The following is a 17,362-nucleotide window of genomic DNA, read 5'->3' as shown; positions in this document are numbered from 1 at the left end:
AACACAATTCTTATTGGATGTGATCCCGGCAATACAGGAAATAGATAACAGCACGTCTATGGTGAAAACCACTGGGTTGCTATGAACAGCACATCTGCGTAAGAGAGGCAGCAGGTGGCGCCGGAGAGCTGCGACTTGACGGCTGCACTTGACGGCTCTCACCCTAACGCGCATGCGCCGCACACCTGTTGCTACGCATGCACGGAATGCCAGCTTTTTTTTTTTCTTCTGGCCACGGCGCATGCGTCATGTCCCCTTGCCCCGGCTTTCGCCTTAACTCTTGGCGCATGCGCGATAAATGTGTCTGAAGTCTGGGAGACTCCCGCGTCACTGGTCCTGACACCCACGGTTCCCGAGACTGTGACCGGAGCCGGGAGCGCAGGAAGCCCGCTTGTCTGCTGGAGGTGTCCGAGAGAAGACGTAACCCCGAGGTGAGTGGCAGCAGAGCCGTAGGACAGCCGGGTAACCTGGGCTAGCCCGGCCAGTGACACCTACAAGTTGCAGCACTCCCTTCCTGAGCAGGGCTCGCTGTGACTTGTAGTTCCCCGGTGGCTGGCGGGCCCGTGGCCTCTGGCAGTGTGCTGTGTAACCTGTTGCTGTAGTTTCCTAGTTGATCCTATGGAGGCTGAGAGGCCTGGCAGGTGAGGACAGACATGTAGTGTGTGTATACAGGTATACAGTGCTGTATACAGCTCCTGATATGTGACCACTGGGTGTCTGACATCTGCTGGGGGGCGCTGCTGAGCTCCAGTGATAAGTGGCAGCACATGGGCAGCCCTATATCTCCTACATGCCAAGGGAGCCTGACCCTCTTCTTCACGACAAAGCTGACACTAGCGCCCCTTATCCCCGGTCCGGGGGTTGGAGTCCCCTTTAAGACTGTGTTCTTGTCTTATATATGGGGGGCCCCCCAGGTGTCAGCTGCCGGGGTGGTTGGCTTTTAAAGAGTTAAGTCCCATGGCTGTATTGTCTTGTCACATGACGGCCGGGGCAGCACCCTGTTGCACCCACAAGTTTACATACAGCACCACTCCCTCCGCAACATGAAGGTAGCCGGGGTATGGCGGAGGTATTGTCATATACAATGAGCCTGACGGTGTGCACTGTAAGAGCCATATGTCACATTGTATAGGAAGAGCCGTCTGTATCCAGTGTATGCATCTATATATATGCAGTATGGCACCAGTGTATATGTCTGACCTATACAATGTGTATGTAACTATACATAGCCAGTATGTATCAAATGTAAAATGTATGTATCTGTATAAGCAGAATGTCTCCATTGTTTACACTAAGTGTGTAACTATTTGTGTCCATATGTATCCAATGTTCAGTGTGTCTATATGTATGCAGTGTGTGTTTCATATATCTACAGCATGTAAGTATCTGTGTGTAGCTCTATGTATGTATCTAATGTATGCAGTATATATGTATTCATGTGTCTGTAGGATATATTCATATATAGTGTGTATTTAGGTATGTAAATTATTTATTTTGCTTTCTTATATAGTGCCAACATATTCCATCTATCTATCTATCTATCTATCTATCTATCTCCATCTCCTATCTATCTCTATCTATCTATCTATCTATCTATCTATCTATCTATCTATCTATCTATCACTGTCCTATATAGAGCTCAGCCTACATTCCCTATCAGTATGTCTTTGGAGGTCTTCCTGTATATGTATCAGTGTCTGCTATATCTGGCCGGTATATATCTATGTACCATGAGATAAATTGGTTGTATATGTCAGGGAATACTGCAGATCTATACCATCCACATAAGACCACATTTTATTTCTATAGCGCCCACATAGGCTGCAGCACTTTACAAATCATTGGCTTCATGTACAAAAATTAGACTGGACGGGGCAACACGGTGGCTCAGTGGTTAGCACTGCAGTCTTAGTCCTGGGTTCGAATCCTACCAGGAACAACATCTGCAAGGAGTTTGTATGTTCTCCCCATGTTTACGTGGATTTCCTCCCATTCTACAAAAACATACTGATAGGGGAAAAAAAAAAGAAATGAGATCTTACCTTGTAATAAACCAATTCACACAATAGCGGTGAAGACTGTGTCCACAAGAGCTTACAATCTATGAGGTAGAGGGGGTGACCCAAGTGGTAGCAGGGGCGGCATCGGAGGCAGGGGGGCGTCCGCTGTGCTGTCCATAGACTCTCCAGTGACACCATTCGCCGCATCATCTGGCAAAGCCGACTACGCATGTTAGTTTGGCCATTTTCTGTGGCCCAACGGACGCTCGTGTAAGTAACCACATTAAAATGGCTTAAACAGCGTACGCCGTCGGCTCCGCTGGTGATGACGTGACCGATGACTCGACAAAGAAGCGTCAGGAGAAGAAGACAGAGGTGTCGCTGGAGAGTCTTTGGAGAGCCAAGGTGATGCCCCCTGTGCTTTCTGAAGACTCATTTGCATATGGAAGAAAAAAGAGATTCTTATGATAGAATCCCTTTAATTAGGTGGGAAAAAACCAAAAAACCTCTCCTTTCCCTGGTACCTCAGACGTGGTGCGTTGTCTTCGGGCGGATGTACCCTCCACACGTGACCCATTGGTGGCCTCCACAAAGGGCACATTACCTCACTACCTGTGACGACGCGGGGTCTCTTCCTGAAGCTGCTGATTGGCCTCCGCGGGCATGTGACCGCTGGGCCCAGTCAGCAGACTTGCATCTATATAACCTCTGTATTGGTCCCGCTTATTAGTGGCCAGTTCTGTGGGCGGTAAGCCACTTTTCTGAATGACACCTGCAATGGTGAATGTATGGCCGTCCATATAGTACAAGGACTGGCTGGGAGCTGATGGACCTCTACTGGTGATGGTGGTCTCCAGGGCCAATAAAGGTGGGGGGATCCACTGTTCAGGACCTAAATCTGTTAACCAGACTGGAAAGTCTTTAACTAGAAGTTGCAATGTGACCCCATTTGCTTACATTAGTGCGGAAGTCGCAGGGTGACACATTAATCGTGCGACTTGGGGTGCTATGTAGTCTTAAGTAAATAGGTTTGGGGTGCAGGGTGGTGTACGACACTGAGGCCTGCCTGTATTCGTATAACTAGATGATTGTGCGTTTTGTCAGTGGTTTCAGGCCGGCTGCAGGGTTGTTCAGTCCCATTCAGTGGAGGCCGAATCTCTGACCCATGGTGGTGGGGGGGATCAGACTGCAGTGAGTATCCCTCGCCAAAGCGCTGCACAGGGTTACGGTACATGGTGATTTCATATGGGGGGGGGGCAGGGAGGGTGCTGCGGAGTAGCTGGTACAGAGCAGATAGGAGGATCACTTAGATAGGAGGGTCTGTGATGAATGTTACTACGAGGTGAGAGGGAGGGGATGTCGGCTGCAGTCTGATGGCGGGGCCTGGATCGAAACTCGTATATAAGGCTGATCCCTAATATAAAGACACGGCTGGACCACAGCTGGCCACAGCCTTCCCGTCTTTGTACGAGGGCCACTAATACTAGAAATGAGCACCTACAGATTATCAGAGCGTTCTCTCGGAGATACATATATCACCGGCCATGTAATGGGACCACATAGTTGCAGAGGAAAGTTTAATGCATTACACCAGTGCTTTGAGGGTGGTCCAAAGTCAGGCAAGTGGTATATATGGGCACTGCCAAGGTTAGGAGATGTGTCGAGATGGTGGATATGTGAAGCAAGTCTTTGGTGTCAGTGCCGCACATGCCATGAACATAAGGCACGTGTCCGATTTCAGTGGCGCCCACTATGGCTGGTGCTGTCAGTGCCAAGGGGGTGGCTTTGTCCAAGGTTTACAATAGCTTGCCAAGCTTAAGATCACTTGGATCTGCTCTATGTAACTTGCATGCAACTTATTTTTCCTCTGGTATGTGCCCAGTGTACCCGCTTGTCTCAGTACCCTGCCAGGTACAGTAGGCACTTTATACTAGTCACAGGTGCCAATAAACATTATAACCACAGAATATAGCCAATCCGTATCCCATAATCCCACTACGTCCTGTATACGACGGCTAAACCTGCCGTGCAGCTTCCATAGTTCTGCACTATACTGGCACATATACCATGTATCTGGTCCTATCCTGCCTGATTCTATAGCTGTCCATAGACTCCATTCACCTATACATTAGATATAAGCTGAGCGGGGGATGAAGCCTCCCTACCGGGGCTGAATTTTTTAGGTTTGCTGTCTTGGGTCCAGCCGCATGTACAGGTGATCCCCTGTACCCCAGGTCAGTTTCCCATATGGCTGTGGATGAGATTTGTTGCTGGTACTAGAAGACACAATTCCAGAGAGAAAATTGTCGGCATAGCCATCTGGTGTGAATATACCCTTTAATTCCTGTCCTCCTGAAAGTGCGGTTTTATATACCGCTAGAAGTTCAGCGCGCTATCTAGTGGCATATAGAACCGCACGTTTTATGAGGACATGAATAGGAACTAGTCTGTAGGACTTGTTTTTTGTTTAGCACTGTGGGATTTCTGTCTAAGGGATTGTGGGGTCCCAAAAATAGCACACTCAGAAATTTCGTATGGACGGTATTATGTCGGTTTTAGGTTATCCTTGGGATAAGACTTCAGTAGGTTATTGATAAGTCTGCACCCAGGCCCCCGCCGATCAAGAAGGCTGCAGCGTACAGGTGAGAACAGCGTCCTCTTATACGTCCCATCACGCGGTACGTATTGTAGAGACTGTGCCCAGTATTGCCGCACAGAGTCAGTCGCTTAAATAGGACTGAACTGCTGCTGTACCATGTGACTGATGAATGTGACATCATCAGTATAGGGAAGGGGGTGTAACTTCTTCCAAAAGCTGATCGGTGGATGTCCTGGGTGTCGGATCCCCACTAACCACAATAATATTAATCATTTTTAGGGTTGAGGGATCGGAAAAGATCGAATTCTGATCGGCGATCGAGTAAATTTCACGATCGCAATCGGAATTCTGATTCCGGTCATTTCCCGTGGAGGTTATCTCAAGACCGGCTCAACCCTATCCATGTATATATCATTAATAAGGTTGAAAGATCGGATCCTGATTGGCGATCGAGCAAATTTCACGATCGGGATCGGCTGGAAAATCATCGGAAATCGGATTTTAAAATCGATCCTGAAATCTCAAGATCGGCTCAACCCTAATCATTCCATAGCACCTTACAAATCCTGATATTAATGGCTTATTCTAAGGGGGGAATAAAACAAACTATCCCCCATTCCTCTGACAAGTTGTCAGCCCGTCCAGTGACACTTTTCATACAGTGGTACCCAGTCATTGAGAACTATTGCTTCGGTATCAGGGCAAGTACAGTGACTGAGGCTGCAGGCGGGACGTAACGTGTAAATCCAGTCCTATTACTTCTAATAATCGGGGCTGTTTCTGCCTCTTCCTCGTATTGTATGCTGAGGCGACTCCCTACGCTAATAAAAGCTGTTTGCATTGTTTATACGGCATACTTAAGATTCCTTCCTCAGTCCCTGCCAGTTCCTATCTTTACTATAAATCCTAAAATCGAGGAGCCGTCCCTGCCGAGGTCCTGAGCGGTCCGCGCCGTCACTATCCGCAGTGGCCACCTGTTACACACAAGCGTGCAGTGACATGTACACAACGTGGGGTTGCGTAAGCTGACGTCCTCTCATACAAGTCTTCTCTATGAGTCACGTCGTTCCTGTTGTGGATTCGTAGGGGTTGATAAAGTTTATACAGAATTCTTTGCGTCGCGGTGACTCATTTATTCCACTGGGATATGTCCGCGTATATCACTAATCGAGGAAAACGGGTGTCACACGAGCTGTATCTCAGCCTGGGTTCACCTCTGCGTTGGTGTATTGGCGCCATGATAGTCAGTAGGGTCCACTAGGTGACCATCGTGTGGTCGAAGCGGCCAGCCATGTTTGGTTTTCTGCTTCTATAATTGACACTATGAATACATTTGGTCACTGAGAAAGGATTGTACATGACTACTTTCTTCGAATAATAGAGTTGAGCTATCGGAATCGGAAAAGATCGGATTCCCGATCAGCGATCGAGTAAATTTCACGATCGCGATCAGAATTCCCATCCTGATCTTTTCCAGCGGGATCGAGGTCAGAGGTTATTTCCCACAATACTTGGCTACTGGCCAATCCTTGTGGGAAAAGCTACCATTAGGGTCGAGCAATCGGGATCGGAACCCGATCGGTGATCGAGCAAATTTCACGATCGGGATCGGCTGGGAAATGATCGAAAATTGGATTTTAAAACCGATCCTAAAATCTCAAGATTGGCTCAACCCTATCGAATAACCGTGCCACACACGTGTACAGGCTTTTTGTGATGTTGCAACTTATTCATAGTGACTTCAATGAAGTGGCGTGGCGGCTTAACATGAGCAGGTCGTTCCTTGAGGTATGGGTCATGTGTTGGCCATATTGTGTGGTCTAAACAGTGAGACAATGCCCCAACTCCGAGAATAAGAGTCAGTGATACCCTGTACGGAAAACGTGATCACAGTATGGGACGGTCGTCCTATAGGTGGGCAGGGACTCCTAGCATCATGTTGGGAGTCCAGGGCCCGGCTCAGCGTTCGGTCTGCGAACTACAACCAACACTTGACCTCATGGACCTTTGGTGTGGGAATGGTGGGTGGACTATTACCTTGACTAAAAAATCCCACATGTTAAAGAGTCACTATAGTCCAATATACAATACCTCCGCCTCCAGTGACCCCCATGCGGCTATACAGGAAGAGAGCGGCCATATCTTTTATTCCTCTGAAGACGTATAGCGGCACTACGATTGCTTCACCTTAGGAATCTGCTCACGTCCGGTGACACAAGGGCCCGCCGCCGCTGCGTGGTGTGAGATCACCTTTTATTGACATGGTCTCGGCCTGCGCTTGGCCTTTGTACCGCTTTCCCAGGCTTGCCCACTAGTTACTATAGGAACTAATGGTCTTGACCTAAGGAATGCTGCAGGAATGCTAATCTCTTTTTGTACGAAGGAGAACTCCCAGCTGGGCTATCTGAAAGTGTCAGCCCCGAGCAGGGCATCCGGAAAGGGAAATACAGGTTTGGCAATGTCATGTGTTCGGTGCAATGCTGGCCCTGGAGGCTTCATCTGTATCCAGAGCTGTTCACTTGTATAGGGCAAGGCCTATGCAATAGCTGTGGTGCACATGGTGTGTGGAGACTGGAGCAGCACTTGCCATCATGAGCCGTATACAGATAAAGTTATTTCCTGGCCATTCGATTGGTGGTCTTAGTGCTGGAACCCCCTACTCCTCTTGAGAACAGGGCCCGAGATGGCGTGTGTTGCATTTCTACGGGACTGCTGAAGATAGAAGTGGTGTGGTGGCACCTGCTGCTCCATTCAGTGGCAGTACTGGGACCAGTTGACAAATTATCACCTATCCAATGGATTTTACTGGAATATACCCCCTACAGCTATTCTTCCTGATCCTTTCCTATACATACAAGTGTTCTTCGTGGGGAGAGGGGCTTAGGCCATAGGCGTCTAGCAATGTTTTATCTCCTCTGAGGGCAGAAGGATTGTCCAGACGTTATCTGGTCGGGCTCACCAGACGCAGAACATGAGTGGGTTTGGCTGACTTTCATGTGCATGCACCGCATCTTCTCTGCTACCCTGCTGGTGTCTGTATCCCATATATGAGACCTTGGTAGGATATTGCCAGTGAGGCAGCAGCTTAGGGCCAACTCCAATGTCCTTGTTGACGGGCGGATGCAGTGATGCTATTTTATTTGCAGTGTAATATTTATGGACCTTGTATTATACACATGGTGTATGTGGCTGCCATGATGGTATAGTTACGTGAGTACTATGGTATTGCTGAGGACACCAATGAAGATGGTATTTTTCTGGGCACTAGTAGTGCAGTTGCTATTACTGCCAGTCTTGGCTTGTGGTAGGGTACCACTTCTTGTTCGCTGGGGGTTGTCCAATATCTACTGTAATAAATCCTTATGAGTCGCTCCTCCTCGCTCACCTTTAGGTAGTATGATTAGTATTAGATTTTGGGAATACCTCACTTGGAGACCGTTTCTGGAGATGTGAGGATAAGAACCTTTTTCACCTTTTGTACGGCACTTTCCAGTTCCCGCCCTGATACAGCCCACATGACACTACGTGATGTGACATGACGGATGATCCTGTATCTGCTCGGTGTCACTGGCAGCAAAGTCATTGTGTCCTTGCTCTGACTTCCTGGTGAGCTTGTGGTCGGGTCGTGCACACAAGTGCAGCTGCAGTGTAAAGTATAGGGGAGGTAAAGTAGCAGTCTGAGCCTCGTATAAGGCAGGTGATTGGTTCACACAACGTTAAAGAGAGTACATTGTTTTGCATCCGAGCCGCAGTCAGTACTCGTAGATGTGCCCTTAATAGGCGACCAGTGCTGAAGAAATGGGGGGTAAGTGGTCCCCCATGATAAAGACCAGTATATTGGAGGCAGACTCGTACTTAGGATACAGTCAAGAGAATATACATGTTCAGGTCCTGATTGTCTGCCCTGTGTCTGTCTGCTGCTGGTAAGCCCAGGTCTGCACAGTGTCAGGCTCTCCGCCGGCCTGTGGATTGACCGCCACATTCTTCCCATATCACACACATTCCTCCTTATGGCTGTTTACCTTGTGTAGGACCTCCGACCACTTGTGAGTGATACTTCACGTCATACCTGTGTAAACAGACGCTTGACCCAAACTTCACTCCTGGAGGTTTCTGGTGTAGCCAGGGGCGGTGTTCATGTTCTCACATTCACTGCTTATCTAACACATTGCATTGTGACTTGGGATAAATTTGTAAAGTCGACCACAAGGCTGGCATTGGTGCTATAATGGGGTCCCCTGTGTAGGGCCCTCCTTACCCCTCTGTCACGGACCCCTCCTACTGTGGGGTGTAAGCACAAAGACTATAGCAGAGAGTACAGTAGGATAATACATACAGCTTGTATATAGCTTTCCATGATGTACTGTGCTGAGCAAGAGGGAGGATGGCTCTGCTGTGACTAGTAGGGATCGTTGTAGGTGATGGAAGAGCAGGAGGACGGCTCTGCTGTGACTAGTAGGGATCGTTGTAGGTGATGGAAGAGCAGGAGGACGGCTCTGCCGTGACTAGTAGGGATCGTTGTAGGTGATGGAAGAGCGGGAGGACGGCTCTGCCGTGACTAGTAGGGATCGTTGTAGGTGATGGAAGAGCAGGAGGACGGCTCTGCTGTGACTAGTAGGGATCGTTGTAGGTGATGGAAGAGCGGGAGGACGGCTCTGCTGTGACTAGTAGGGATCGTTGTAGGTGATGGAAGAGCGGGAGGACGGCTCTGCTGTGACTAGTAGGGATCGTTGTAGGTGATGGAAGAGCGGGAGGACGGCTCTGCTGTGACTAGTAGGGATCGTTGTAGGTGATGGAAGAGCGGGAGGACGGCTCTGCTGTGACTAGTAGGGATCGTTGTAGGTGATGGAAGAGCGGGAGGACGGCTCTGCTGTGACTAGTAGGGATCGTTGTTGGTGATGGAAGAGCAGGAGGACGGCTCTGCCGTGACTAGTAGGGATCGTTGTAGGTGATGGAAGAGCAGGAGGACGGCTCTGCCATGACTAGTAGGGATCGTTGTAGGTGATGGAAGAGCGGGAGGACAGCTCTGCTGTGACTAGTAGGGATCGTTGTAGGTGATGGAAGAGCAGGAGGACGGCTCTGCCATGACTAGTAGGGATCGTTGTAGGTGATGGAAGAGCGGGAGGACGGCTCTGCTGTGACTACTAGGGACCACTGTAGGTGATGGAAGAGCGGACTGTTCTGACAGTGTGGGTGTTTGGGGTACCTGAATGGGATGGACATTGTTTATACTACTGTAGAGAAGGGGGTACATTGCAGCGACTAGAAGGGGAGCCCTGTTCTGACTACTAGGGTGCAAAAAACTCAAGTCTGGTTGTAGTGCAGCCTCCGACGTGTTGTGACTGTACATGTATGTGAACATATGAGGGTCTGTACACTGAATGTGCCGATAAGGTTTCATCCATCCGACAGATGCCACAGTGTGGGCCAGTCTTATTTCCTCATGTATTTCTACATGGCTATACAGTGCCGGATGTCGTCGCTCTGTGTCAGTAATCCCTCCTGACGTATACCTCTGCCTTGCTAACTTCTAGACTATAGACAGTGTCTGCTCACAAATCCTTGTCGCACCTCCTCGCGCCTCCCATGGCTGTGGGCGATTATCTTCTTAGCCTTCTATGTAAGCTCATTATACAGCCTGGCTGCCCGCATTACGCCCAGTCAGCCTTGTGACTAAAGGGTGGCGATGTGCTGTGTAATGAGCCGGTATACAGTGGCCGTATTGTGCTCCGTGGCGTTCCTTGAACCTGACTCCCATCTTGAGGAGCTTATCTATTGTGATGCATGAGTCAGGTCACCAACGTGAGGAAAAGACCATAAAATAACACCCGGTGTGGTCTGTGTCCTAAAATCTCCAGCACTGACTGGGTACAATGCAAAATGGGTTTTACGTTAAAGGCGAACTCTAAAGAGATCCGTAATTTTGCATTGATACTTTTTTATTAGGGTTTTCCACCAATAACCAATTACTTTACCCTTCCAATTTTTCAGCTGAAACATAGGTGACACCTAAATATCCACACGTTTAAAGGGATTCTACCACTAAACCAACATTTTTTCTATTTACCACGTCAGAATAGCCTTAAGAAAGGCTATTCGTCTCCTACCTTGCTCAGTTGCCGCCGTTCCGTAGAAATACCGGTTTTTACTGGAGTTCTTTCGCAGCAATGGGGGCGGGCCCCAGTGCTTAAACGGCAATGGGGGCGTCTCCAATGCTGCAAGAGAACTGTCTCCAGCGATGCCTCCATCTTCAGCTGCATCCTCCCCCTTCTCTCGTCGTCTTCCGTCTGGGTCAACTCCGACGCCTGCGCACTCGGCTCTGCCAGTGATACACCAGTAGAGCCGACTGTGCATGCCGGCCGGCGGCCATTTTTGGGAGGCCGCTCGTATTGAATTACAAGAGCAAGAGTGGCCTCCCAAAAATGACCGCCGGACGGCATGCGCAGTCGGCTCTACTGGTGGTTCACTGGTAGAGCCGACTGCGCAGGCGTCGGAGTTGACCCAGACGGAAGACGACGAGAGAAGGGGAGGATGCAGCTGAAGATGGAGGCATCGCTGGAGAGAGTTCTCTGGTAGCAATAGGGACGCACCCATTGCTGTTTGAGCGCTGGGGCCTGCCCCCATTGCTGCGAGATAACTCATTTGCATACCGGTAAAAACTGGTATTTTTACGGAATGGCAGGCCGGAGGCGACTGAGCAAGGTAGGAGACGAATAGCCTTTCTTAAGGCTATTCCGACGTGGTAAATAGAAAAAATGTTGGTTTGGTGGTAGAATCCCTTTAAGACAGTCGGAATAACCACCCAATATTAAAGGGGTTCTCCGCTTTGAATGGTTCTAACTTGTTGACTTGTGATCAGCTGTATTTTGTAGGCAAACCCGATAGCAAGGGCTCAATATCCCAGTAGCGCCACCACAGGGGGAACGAAGCATTGCACAATCATTGGGTTGTGTGTGTACTGCAGGACAGACCCTTCCGAAAGGGAGACCAAGTGATGAGAATCCTAAACTGGGGAACCCCCTATTAAATCTGGGTCCCTAAAGGTCAGGCATTGACTTATAGAGTTGCATCCTTCCAATAGGTAGCGCTAGAGGGACAATTTTACATGAAAATTACCTTTGTTGGGAGTGATGTACAATGGTATGGTAGTAATATTGTCTAGTGAGTTTGGTGGGATTGTCTCGTGTCGTTCCTCTGTTATTCCTCTTGGAAATGAACTAGTAGATTGACACTTGAGTGTTTTCATTCTCTTATTCAGTATGGTGTATGAGTCGGTTTAAATGTTAATACCCAGTTATCGTGTATTCGTTTCCAGGAGGAGTAACAGAGGGACGGCCCATTACAGAATTCTATGAGAACTTGTCACTTGATGGAAGTATTCTATAATAATACTTCTGATATCTTTCTTGTGTTTAGGTAACTCCACAGTCGGCACGATCCTACTCCCTTCGTTCCTGGAAAGCTACCATGGGCCGGGATGTAGATGGTTGCGTGCACCTCCATATATAAAGCCAGCGCGGGGCGCGCTCAGCAGCCATGACCACGTCCCATGTGAACGGTCATGTAACAGAAGACTCCGACAGCGAGAAGCAAAGTGCCGACCTTTCTCCGGACGAGCCGCAGAAACATAGAGAAATGGCCGTCGACTGCCCGGGGGAGTTGGGGACGAGGGCAATGCCCATCCGGAGGAGCGCTCAGCTGGAACGCATCCGGCAGCAGCAGGAAGATATGAGGCGTAGGCGGGAAGAAGATGGAAAGAAGCAGGACCTGGATGTCAATTCTTCCATGAGACTCAAAAAGTTGGCACAAACGTTTCCCAAAACTGGAATAGATAACCCTATTTTTGATACGGATGAAGGACTTGTTTTGGAAAGCCCTAGCCGAGCTGTCAAAGTGTTAGGTAAGGCCCGACCGGGGTTGTATATTATCTGTATACTGTGCGGGGCCCACAGGGGTGCATGCTGCGTAATGCCGGGCACAATATTTACGTTACAATTGAGTGGACAGAAAATTTTAATCCTGTCATTTAAAGGGGTTGTCCCATCACAAGGATCCTATCTATACTGCTAGTTTATGTGGATAGAAGACTTTTCCTAAATACATTGCTTTATCAAAACTGCTTTGTTTGGCCGCTATCTTAATTTATTCACTTCATTGTTTACACTGCGTTTCTATGACCACGAGCCGTTCTGAGCTTATATGCTCTGTCCCCAAGTGAGTAGCTGCCTGCTCTCAGGGGGAGAGGGAGGAGCTGAGTGCTCGGCAGCAGCTCTGAGCTGTGTATGTCTCTGCCACAGACAAGCAACGGAGCTCCTCAGATAGGGGAGGGGGGAGGTGAGTATTTCTGAGCTGTTTTTTCTCCTGCTCTTCCACTTATCAGTCGGTTTAATTGAATTTGGCTGAGATAGGGAGTCTGGTACCTCTGTATGTATTACAAACTGACTCAAATCCAGCTCTGCTACATCAGCTTGATACTGTGGTAATGCATTTACAACCAATCCCTCATTACTGACTGCAAAAATAGCCGATAGCAGAGCAAGTGAAACCCCGCCCACCATTGCGCTGAGAAAACCAGGAAGTGAAAAGAGCACACCGCCTGCAGGTTGGTGAACAAGCGAGATGGGAATACCCCTTTAACTTTTTAGATTATTTGCAGTATAAAAGTTTTTGACAGGCTACTGAAATGATTTTATGGGCCCTGAAAAGGTGTCCGTATTTGTCAATCCATGTGGTATCTCCAAGCTGAAAGGGAATGGGTAGCATAGGCTCTTCATTCTGGCAATTGGTAGTACCATTTTACAGAAAACTTACTTGTAGCTCCAGAATGGCGGTGCTGTAACTCTCCATCCTGCCCAGGTGCTTTAGTCACTGTAGATGGAGAAGTGACCATGAATATTCCTTTCTCTCCTATTGCTGTTCTCAAAAATGGCTGAGCAGAGAACTGACCCTCCAGTTGTCCCCACCTGTGAGGCCGCAGCAGACCGTCATAGGCCCCGGTGGTCTAGACATTTGACTCTCTGCCTTTGTACCTTATTAGAGAAAATTGCTCCTTTCCCCACTTAGTCAGCTTTCTACTCCTCCCCTATCCAACTAAACATGAGCATTCTGAATTCTTTGCTGAATCTGTCTTGGTCTGCCAAGACAGTCTTAGATCAGTGTAGTATCAGGGGGCGGATTTTGGCACTGAATCCACGTCATAATCCACCCCCTCACAATAGAGGTCTATGTAGACCGCTAGCTTACTTTTTTCTGTGAGCGGTATGTTCCTGCTCACAGAAAAAAGAAGCGAGCTGCCATTTCTTCAAGCGGATTCCGCGGCTGATTCAGCTGCGCCGTCCGCCTCGCGGCAGTATCTGACTACGCCCATTCATTTGGGCCTACTCCGGAGTGGGAAGCTGTGACGGAAGGCACATTTTGGTCCTGTTCTGACATGGCTTCCCACATCAAAGTCGGGACCAAAATACGCTATCCTGTGCCCCGTGTGAACTTGCAGTAGAAGTCTGACCTGGAGTCAGATTCTGACTGTTAGAGGAGTCAGACTTAGTGCTTCGGCCTACACACTCCCTAGCCTTGTTATCAGATTACTTGTACTGAAGTCTATGGAGAGGTGAGTGAGAAGTAGTGACACAGGCACAGAGGCTACTGCAGATAACAGTGAGTTTTCTGTCTCCCCCAGACGCATTTATTTATCTTTGTACTGTTCGCCACTTCTTTATAAGGTCCTGTGTGTGTGAGAGAGTTATGGAGCAGAATTTCCTATTTCCTCCAGTAATAGCTAGTCTTCCCCCACCAGCCCAGGGGCAACTGAGAGAGTCTTTGGTGGGGGAACTTCTACTCAAAGTCTCGTAATGGCCAGCAATGCTGTATACACATGGTACCATCATGGTTATCTGAATGCTTAGGTTCACCTTAAAGGGATTCTACCGTTAAAATCACATTTTTTTTGTCAATCACACGTAGGAATAGCCTTAAGAAAGGCTATTCCTCTCCTACCTTTAGATGTTTTCTCTGTGGCGCCGTTCGGTAGAAATCCCAGCTTTCGTCGGTGTTCAAATGAGTTCTCTCGCAGCACTGGGGGCGGTCCCCAGCACTCAAACAGCACTGTGGGCGTCCCCAATGCTGCGAGAGAACTCTCCAGCGACGCCTCCATCTTCTTCAGGAACGGCCTCTCTGCGCGTCTTCTTACACAGCTGGGTTTAAACCTGTTGGCCTCGGGCAGAGAAGACTGCGCATGCCCACAGGCCACAAGAAAATGGCCACTCGCTGTGTAAGCAGCCATTTTTCTTGTGACGGCGGGCATGTGCAGTCTTCTCTGCCTGAGGCCAAGAAGTTTGAACCCAGCTGTGGAAGAAGACGCGCAGAGAGACCGTTCCTGAAGAAGATGGAGGCGTCGCTGGAGAGTTCTCTCGCAGCATTGGGGACGCCCACAGTGCTGTTTGAGTGCTGGGGACCGCCCCCAGTGCTGCGAGAGAACTCATTTGAACACCGACGAAAGCTGGGATTTCTACCGAACGGCGCCACAGAGAAAACATGTTCCTGAAGAAGATGGAGACGGGGCTGGAGAGTTCTCTTGCAGCATTGGGGACCGCCCCCAGTGCTGCGAGAGAACTCATTTGCATACAGAAGAAAACAGATTTCTACCGAACGTTGGTGCGGAGAAGACCTCTAAAGGTAGGAGAAGAATGGCCTTTCTTAAGACTATTCCTATGTGTGATCGACAAAAAAAATGTGATTTTAATGGTGTGGTTTAGTGGCGCCCACGTCTCCTGTGCCAGGTATCTGTGGTCACAGGGAGTCTTTGTTGTGTACGCGGCACACTTCACTAGATCAAGTGTCATTGTGCTTGTTGTGCATCACATCTCTTCGGTTAACCTGGTGACGACGGTTGCTAGGAATGTATTGTGTGCGACCCGGAAGCTTTCTTCTTATCTGTCCGCCGGTGTTTATTATCCTTGCAGGATTGTCATGTGACCATAATACGGCAGTGCTTGTATTGTAGTGCACCTGCCAATGTAAACAGTGCAATGTCATGTTGGATCAGTTCAGATGATGTCATTCATGTTAAAGGGGTTTCTCACAGACTAAAAATACTCGGGAGAAGTCATCAGTATCAGATCAGTGGGAGTCCAACACCTGGCACCTCACCGATCAGCGGCTACACAGAGAATGGAGCAGGAAGCAGACAGCTTAGCTCAGTCACTGTAGCTTCACTCCCATTAAAGTGAATGGGTGCTGATCTGCACTACCTGGGCTGACCACTACACAGAGAGTGGCGCTGTCTGCTTCCTGCTCCATTCTTTATGTATTAGTTGCTGAGAACAGCTGATCGGTGTGGTGCCAGGTGTCCAACTGATACATCCTTATTCATTATCTGTTTTGGTGGAGAACATAGATCACCATAGTGTGGACTTTTTAAATGTTTTTTCCAGACATTAGGATGGCAGTAGATATGAGCGAGTACTATTCGATACTCCCGTTTCGAATAGCACGCACCCATAGGAATAAATGGATGCAGCCGGCACGCAGGGGGTTAAGCAGCCGGCCGCCGGCAAAGTCTGCGTGCCAGCCGGCTCCATTCATTCCTATGGGTGCGTGCTATTCGAAACAGGAGTTTAGAATGGTACTCGTTCATCTCTAGTTGGCAGGTTACAGCGTGCCGACACCCAGCACCCCCACCGATCAGCTCCTGGTAACTATACAGTGGACTTAGCCAAAAGCAGACCGCTCCATCCACTGTGTAATGACCCTTGCCCTCGAATGGGAGCTGTGCTTGTAGTAACCGGAATGACCACTACATGGTAGGGGGAGCTGTTTGAGTTTGGCTTGGCCCAGAACCTGATGACATCAGCTGATATGTGGAGGTGCTGAATGTTGGATGTTTTTCCCCTTCCCGATCGGATATTGATGAGCTGTTAGAGTACAGATTTTTATGGTGTTTTATGGCAGTTGTGTTCCTCCTTGCACCAGAGCCTTGTGAGAAGTGCAGACTGGTGAGGAAGGTGTTAAATGGAGAGAGCTTTGACCATGTTGTGGACAGTACTGTAGTGAGAATAAAGTTACATGATACGGGCCTCAGCGTTCAGGGGCATTGTGAATGTCAGGGGAAAATCTAAAGGTCCAGGGTAGTGCACTCCATAGAACATGTGCAGCACGGGAGAAGTCCTGGAGGATGAAGTGAGCTATATATGGAAGGGTGCGAGTTTATTGCCCAAACACAAGTGGGCTATCTCACCAGGCCACAGGCACTCTGTGTGCTGCGCATATACTGCCTGCGTGAGGCGCCATATTCTCCTCTAGAAGCAGGTGTGATATGCTGCGGTACGAGGACCCTTTACTATTGGTTTAGCCCCACCTATTACCACTTCCATTTGCTGGATCCATCCCATCCATCACGGATTGTCTAAACGCCAAAGCCTTGACTCTAGTGTGAACACAGCCCGATCCCTCACTAACACTTGTGGTATGTAAAGAGAACCCACTGTGTGTAACCTGTAGTCACCCGGGACGTCGCGCACCCTCCCCTGAGATTAGGGCGACCTTCACTGTTACATTACTGGACTTTCTCACAGATCTGGCCGCCCGCACTTACAATGTTTACACCGCTACATTGGGATGTGACACATTAGTCACCGCTATACGTGCCGTTATACAGGATACAATTACTTCTCAGAGATAAGATTGGATTCTTTGCAGTATTGCAGACTTTTTTATATTTATTTTTCTCTTTGCTCTATCAATCCCCTGATTCTTCAGCATAGCATGA

At 48.8% G+C, this 17,362-nt stretch overlaps 1 protein-coding gene across 1 annotated transcript in view; it reads left to right on the top strand.

Moving 5' to 3' along the window:
- Positions 1–292: 292 nt before the first annotated feature.
- Positions 293–17,362, top strand: part of PALS1 (protein associated with LIN7 1, MAGUK p55 family member) — a 34,984-nt gene continuing 17,914 nt past the window's right edge. The window contains exons 1-2 of the mRNA XM_075283145.1: positions 293–431; positions 12,016–12,499. Coding sequence (XP_075139246.1) covers positions 12,136–12,499 — 364 coding nt within the window. The 5' untranslated portion in view covers positions 293–431; positions 12,016–12,135. The remainder of the gene's footprint in view (positions 432–12,015; positions 12,500–17,362) is intronic.

The sequence above is a fragment of the Leptodactylus fuscus genome, chromosome 7 (genome assembly GCF_031893055.1).
Source record: "Leptodactylus fuscus isolate aLepFus1 chromosome 7, aLepFus1.hap2, whole genome shotgun sequence".
Classification (NCBI taxonomy): Eukaryota; Metazoa; Chordata; class Amphibia; order Anura; family Leptodactylidae; genus Leptodactylus; species Leptodactylus fuscus.
The sequence above is the reverse complement of the archived record's forward strand: the minus strand, read 5'-3'. Positions and strand labels throughout refer to the sequence as shown.